Source organism: Populus alba, chromosome 16 (genome assembly GCF_005239225.2).
Source record: "Populus alba chromosome 16, ASM523922v2, whole genome shotgun sequence".
Lineage (NCBI taxonomy): Eukaryota > Viridiplantae > Streptophyta > Magnoliopsida > Malpighiales > Salicaceae > Populus > Populus alba.
This window is the reverse complement of record NC_133299.1, coordinates 14,438,127-14,445,719: the sequence shown is the minus strand read 5'-3', so window position 1 is coordinate 14,445,719 and position 7,593 is coordinate 14,438,127. Positions and strand designations below refer to the sequence as shown.

At 34.7% G+C, this 7,593-nt stretch overlaps 1 protein-coding gene across 1 annotated transcript; it reads left to right on the top strand.

Moving 5' to 3' along the window:
- Positions 1-818: 818 nt before the first annotated feature.
- On the top strand, positions 819-3,960 carry LOC118056120 (receptor-like protein 7). The gene has a single exon (XM_035068239.2). The coding sequence runs from the start codon at positions 825-827 to the stop codon at positions 3,777-3,779; it is 2,955 nt and encodes a 984-aa protein (XP_034924130.1). The 5' UTR covers positions 819-824; the 3' UTR covers positions 3,780-3,960.
- Positions 3,961-7,593: the final 3,633 nt, after the last annotated feature.

Sequence of the window (7,593 nt, the reverse complement as noted above, 5' to 3'; positions counted from 1 at the left end):
ATGTTATAAGTCATTGGACACAAGGATGATTGTGGTGAAAATAGAAGTCTTCAGAGTAAGTTAAACGCTCAAGGCCAACTTGATTCAGACCACGACATACATGTTGCATTCATTTCTTTGAGACCATATCACAAGTTTGTGATTTTGGCCAATTAACTTTGACAATCGCAGTGGAATATTGGAACTGGTTGTCCACCAACTTCTTCGTGCTCTAGAATTTAATGAAACAAGACAACGACTCAGAATTTGAATGAAATTGGCTGTCGAGCATAAAGTCTTTGCAGATGAGACTATTCATGTTCACTGCTTGTTTACTTTTCCACCATACTAATATATATAGGAAAAAGTGGTGATTGCTGCTCATGGGATGGTGTTGGATGCGATGGGGACTCTGGTCATGTGATCGGCCTTGACCTCAGTAGCAGCTGTCTTTATGGCTCCTTCGACTCTAATATTTTTTTTAATAACATATATAGAAACGAGGAATAACTAAGTTCTTATAACTCAAAACTTTTAAGGAATATAAATATCATAACTATGGAGGGAGAGTCACCTAAAATATTTTATTTTTATTTGTCTATATCTTATTTTCCACAAAATTATTACAATATTTTATATAAAAAAATTAGAAAATTGTAATAATAATGAATAAAGAAGAAAAATTATTTTATTTAAAATAAAAAATAAAATTAATAAACTGAATCAAAAAATAAAAATAACTAAAAAAAATATTTTGAGAGACTTGAAAACTAAAGATAATATTTTTATAAAAAAAATGATATAAAAATATTTGAAATGAAAACTAAGAATGCTTTTGCTTAACCATGCGGATGCTTTTGCTCTTTTTGCTGTCTTTGTTTCATCTTAGAGCTTGTTATTCTTCTCCTTCCATGCAGCCTCTATGCCATGATGATGAGAGTTATGCCTTGTTGCAGTTCAAGGAAAGCCTTGTCATTAATGAGTCTGCTTCTTATGAGTCTTCTGCCTATCCTAAGGTTGCATCATGGAAAGTTGATGGAGAAACCGGTGATTGCTGCTCATGGGATGGTGTTAAATGTGACGGAGGCTCTGGTCATGTGATCGGCCTTGACCTCAGTAGCAGCTGCCTTTATGGCTCCATCGACTCTAATAGCAGCCTCTTCCACCTTGTTCAGCTCAGAAGGCTGAATCTTGCTGACAACGACTTCAACAACTCTGAAATCCCTTCCGAGATTCGAAATCTCTCAAGGCTGTTTGATCTAAATCTCTCAATGTCTAGCTTTTCTGGTCAGATTCCAACAGAGATCTTAGAGCTTTCCAAGTTGGTTTCCCTTGCTCTGGGATTGAATTCTTTGAAGCTCCAAAAGCCTGGTCTGCAAGATTTAGTTGAAGCATTAACCAACTTGGAGGTGCTCCATCTCAGCAGAGTCGAAATATCAGCCAAGGTACCTCAAATCATGGCAAATTTATCCTCTTTGTCATCTCTATTTCTCAGGGATTGTGGATTGCAGGGAGAGTTCCCCATGGGTATATTCCAATTACCCAACCTTCGCTTTCTCAGTATCCGGTATAATCCATATCTCACTGGATATTTGCCGGAATTCCAGTCGGGCAACCAACTTGAATCATTGTTGCTTGCAGGGACGAATTTCTCAGGTCAGCTACCAGGGTCCCTTGGGAACCTCAAATCATTGAAAGAATTTGACGCGGCTCGATGTTATTTTTCAGGGGTGATACCATCTTCACTTGGTAATCTTACGAAACTGAACTATCTACACCTTTCTGATAACCGTTTCTCTGGGAAAATCCCTTCCACATTTGTCAACCTTCTTCAACTTACTGACCTGTCGCTTTCTTCCAACAATTTCAGATCTGGTACCTTAGATTGGCTTGGTAATCTAACCAATCTCAATTATGTAGACTTGCAAGACACCAGTTCATATGGTAACATTCCATCCTTTCTTAGAAACTTGACTCAGCTCACCGTCTTGGCGCTTCAAGGAAATAAATTAACTGGTCAAATTCCATCTTGGATTGGAAATCATACCCAATTAATCTCACTATACCTTGGTGTCAACAAACTGCACGGTCCGATTCCTGAATCTATTTCTAGGCTTCAAAATCTTGAAGAACTTGACCTAGGAAATAATTTCTTTAGTGGTACTTTGGATTTGAACCTTCTTCTTAAGTTCAGAAACCTTGTTTCACTCCAGTTATCGTATACCAATCTGTCCCTGCTTGATAGCAACAATGCTACCATTCCTCTGCCAAAACTTGAAATATTGTCGTTAGGTGGATACAATCTAGGTGAATTTCCCAGTTTCTTGCGTGATCAAAACCATTTAGAGCTTTTATTTTTTTTCGATAACGAGCTTGTGGGACACATACCCAAATGGTTTATGAACATGAGTACCATAACCCTCGAGGATCTATCTCTGGCGGGCAACCTTCTGACTGGTTTTGAGCAATCCTTCGACGTTCTTCCATGGAATAATCTACGCTCACTGGATCTTAGTTCAAACAAGTTCCAAGGATCCCTCCCAATTCCACCACCAGCAATCTATGAATATAACGTCTCGAACAACAAATTAAATGGAGAAATCCCAGAAGTTATTTGCAATCTGACTTTGCTTTCTGTCGTTGATTTGTCAAATAACAATTTGAGTGGCCAACTTCCGCCGTGCTTGGGCATTAAAAGCAGCACTGCTTCAGTTCTGGATCTGCGCAACAATAGTTTCAGGGGTGAGATTCCCGACACCTTCACAAGTGGCTGCTCATTGAGGATCGTTGATTTCGGTCAAAACAAACTGGAGGGGAAGATACCAAAATCATTAGCCAATTGCACCAAGCTAGAGATTCTCAATCTTGAACAAAATAAGATAAATTGTGTCTTTCCTTCTTGGTTGGGTGTTCTTCCTCATTTGAGGGTTATGATTTTGAGATCTAATGCGCTACATGGTATGATTAGGAAACCTGAAACCAACGTTGAATTTCCGAGGTTACAGATTGTTGACCTCTCCAACAACAGTTTTAAGGGTAAGTTGCCACTTGAATATTTCCGAAATTGGACTGCCATGCAAAATGTCCATAATGAGAACTTGATTTACATGCAAGCACACATAAGTTTTCAAACATCGCATCATGTAATGGAATATTGGTATGAGTACTCGATGACAATGACAAACAAAGGTGTGATGATCTTATATGAGAAGATCCAAGATAGTCTTACTGCTATCGATTTCTCAAGTAATGGTTTTGAAGGAGGAATCCCAGAGGTCCTCGGAGATCTCAAAGCACTTCATTTGCTCAATCTCTCCAACAACTTTCTCAGGGGTGGCATCCCTTCATCCTTGTCCAACTTGAAAGAGATTGAATCTTTGGACCTTTCTCAGAACAAACTCTCGGGAGAGATTCCTGGCGAACTTGCACAGCTCACCTTCCTCGAGGTCTTCAATGTGTCTCACAATTTTCTCTCAGGTCCGATACCACGAGGAAACCAATTCGGAACATTTGACAACACTTCATTTGATGAGAATCCAGGACTGTGTGGGGAGCCGTTGTCAAAAGAATGTGGAAATGGTGAGGACTCGCTGCCAGCAGCTAAAGAAGATGGGGGCTCGGGATATCCACTTGAATTTGGTTGGAAGGTGGTGGTGATAGGTTATGCAAGTGGATCGGTAATTGGAGTGATTCTTGGATGCGCTATGAACACAAGGAAGTATGAATGCTTGGTGAAGAATTATTTTGCGAGGTGGCAATACAAAGGTCAGAATTTGAAGACTCGCCTGCGTAGAAATTGATTTCTAATTATTAAGGTGTTTTCTAGCTTGTCAATCATGTTAATATTGTATTTTCTTTTCCTTGTCTTCTGTTTCTTAATTTTCACTTGTAAGGATAAGAGTGATTTTCTCTTGGATGGTCTTTTAATTTCATATACTAAAAATAAGATGGTATGTTGAATAGAGAGTTTAGTTTTGTTAATTTATTCTCAACAGAAGAAATTAGTTTTACTTATTTGAAAAAAATATATATATATATTCCACACAATGAAGCGCCCAGGTCTACGTACTTTGTTTACTTTTTCCTGTACTTTGTTTACTAATTTGAAAATAGAGAAAGTGCAACCTCTGAAGGTATTAAAAAGTAAGTGTTTTTTTTATTATTATTAAAAAAAAAAAAAAAAAACTTTCATACAATGTCTTCACTTTCTTGAATTTTTAAGTTTGTCATTTTAGCGTGTCTCTGTTTAATAATCCACATGTGGGTTTTTATTACTGCAATAGCTATTTAACTCTCGCTGCGTCATGTGTATATATTATTTTTTAAGAAAAAAATTTATTAAATTTTTTTTGATATTATTTTATAGCTAAAAAAATTATAAATTTAAATTATAAAACTTAAGCATATAAGTAATTAAAAAAACTGTATCATATAAATAATTATAAACTTTTTTTTTCACAAGGCTCCGTTGGGCTGTAGCCCAGGTAGGATAATTAAAAAAAAAAACTCAAAAAAAAATACCTCTTTCGTGTCATCAATGTTGCAGCCACTCAGTTACTTTTCTTCGCCATAGCCAACCATATGTTCACAATTGTTGGTGATGGTGCGTCCTATCTCAAGCCTTTTACCACCTCACTCATCATGCTAGGACCTCGCCAAACCATGTATGTTTTGATCTCTGGACACCGATTACCTGGCCGATATTATACGGCAGCCTGAGCTTATCAAGGTGCACAAAATGCACCATTTGATAGCACTACAACCAGGGCTGAAGGCATGTTAAAGATTTGGAGCAGCTTAAAATTTTATTAATATTTTTTTTCTTAATTTTACGTATAAAAAAAATTTATAATTCTCAACTGAGATTTTAAAAGATTTCTAAAAATTTGCGGGGAACCTTATAATATGATATTTTAGCTTGGGTTAAAATTTCAGAATTTTTGGAGAAATTAAAAAATTTGATGAAAAATCACAATTTGACTAGTTTTATGTTATTGGACGTAATTTTCAATCCGACCATCAGATTGAGCTTAAATTTGAATAAAATATATTGAATAAAATTTGAAAATTTTAGGATGAACGGGATTTGGTGATGCTAACAAAAAAAAAGACCGTCAAATAAAAGCAAAACAACTCATAAGGGTAAAATGGTTATTTGCCATTAAAAAATAAAACAAATCAACTATTCCTTCCTTTTATATGTTGCCAACTAGGCAGAAGCATAATAGAAAAAGAAAAAAAGGCTAGAGAGAGAGAGAAAAGTAAGGGGAAAACAAAAAAAAATCCAAGAAAAAAAATAAGAAAAGTGAGAGAATAACCTTGTAAATTTATAAAGTCCAACTTATAAAGCATTAATCTAAGGAAGAATCAAGTGAAGGAAGGAGAAATTGAGAGAGGAAAAAAATTTAATTACTTTATTTTCCAGTTGACATGAGATTGTTATTTTATCGCGGTTGAGAGGTTGTTACAATATTGATTCAGATTCGATTATAAATGAATTATATTCCACAAAACATCGAAGGATGTAACTTTAATAATGAGTTTTATTTTTACTTTCACTTTAATTTTATGTATTTTCAAATTTAATTTTTAATATTTTAGATAGTGTATTTGAATTAAAACTTTACTGTTAATTTTAAAAATTTATATACATAAGGTAATAATTGATCATAACAAAAATTTATATATTTATTTAATAGCTCAGTGTAGGAAAAATTTATAACTTCGTCCTTGACGATAACGACTCAAAATTTGAATGAAATTGACTGTTAAGCATAAAGTCTTTTGTGGATGAGACTATTCCTGTACACTGCTTGTGTATATATATATATATATAACATCTTGCTTAGTTGGACTTTGAATGAAATTGAAAGTAGTGCAAAAGGCCATTGAAGATGGAGACTTGGAGGTGGGAAAACTTTTCCAGTACTAGGAATAATAATAGTAGTAATTTTGCTTTCTTTTTTTCTTTAAAAAAAATATTTACATTCTTTGCACACTGAAAAAAATTAATTGATACATCAATGAAAAGTCCCCATTGTTTTCAATCAAATTTGGTTTTCTTCGCAATGAATTATTTGTGATAGTAATGTTTGAAAATTTAAGGATATATTTTTTTAATAATCGAGGTTATTCTATTAAATGTTAGAAATTATAGATTCATGGACCTAGAGTGACCTAATTAGGAGGATGATTTTAAGATTTAAAACCCCATCAACCTATCCACCAAGAACATCTAATGCCCCACATAAAATAAATTTTGAAAAATAAAATAAAATAAAATCTTCTGACTCTGTCAACCTCACTAATCAAAACCACCATAGTGATAAAAAAAAATACAGTTCTACCCTTGCCCATTCAAAAACTGGAAAAGATATATTTATGGGCTAGTAGATTAGGTTTAGATCTCAGAAAAGATATAGAACAAGATTTATTATCTTCTTAAAACTATAATAACAAAAGATTTGATTGTTGGATCAAACTTATATTTTTATTAGTTTTTTCCCCTGGGACAATACTACGTTGCTGAAAGGACCATTAAGAAGACCTACTTGAATTTGATTATGCACTATTGAATTTCCACTACATTGAAGCAAATAAAAAAGGGCATTGTAATTTAGGGTTCTTTCTTAGATATGTGATGATGACCTATGTTGGGCACAATGCATGATGGTATTTTCAAGATAGCATGCAAGATAGTAGCAGATAATGGAATTGATACCATATGGTGTCTAAGTGTCAAGCTACTCAAGAACAGAGGATAGCTCGGCTCTTTACTTTTCAATTTCATATATCAACATAAACATTTAACAACGTCAGCACAATCTTGAGCACCATGCTCGATCCTGAACAATCTAAACTTCAGCATCATGGCTTCTTCCAGCTAAACAAAGGCAGATGTATTTGGAATCCAGTTGTAGGCCATCACAGGGCACCTTCAAAGATGCGCACCATGCACATATGCTTCATCAAAGTTGCAAGATTACATGATAAATCTGGTCAAACAAATTTATCTTTGAATTTTTCCCCACCCACTAACTTCCAGTATTCACATTTCTAACAAGCAATAGAGTACTAGGATGTAATTCATTCTCAGAAATATTGCTTACAAATATGATGTGACATGTAATTGACATATGAAAGAACATTTCCAAGCAGGAAACAGGAACCAGTTCTTAGTTTGAGTTATGTAAGAACTCTACCTCCATCCTCAATTTCATCAAGATAATAAGCTTGTACAGATGTAAACAAGCTCAAGCTCAACCAAATTATATGTGATGAGGTCAAAAATTAAGAGACGGTGTAGCTCAACTGACTAAAGGAGTAGCTCAACCAAATTATGGCAATGCGTACTATGCAGAATGATGGACAGCTCATAATAATCTTCTCACTCTAAAAGAAAGTTGATGAGGTACTTGGACGATGCAAATTGATCGGAAAGCCTCCTTCAAGTTACAGGATTATATTTAGGTTAGATGAAGCCAAACAAATCTAGCCTTCAATTGTTTTTTCTCAACCAATAGTTTGTAGTGTCCAAATTTGAACTGGCAATAGTACAACCAATAAGTTCATGATATTCAAAACCAAAAAACGATTCACCATGCAACTAACCAA

Bases quoted from the DNA above. Each gene is read 5' to 3' on its own strand.
- LOC118056120 (XM_035068239.2), top strand. From the start codon at position 825: ATGCGGATGCTTTTGCTCTTTTTGCTGTCTTTGTTTCATCTTAGAGCT.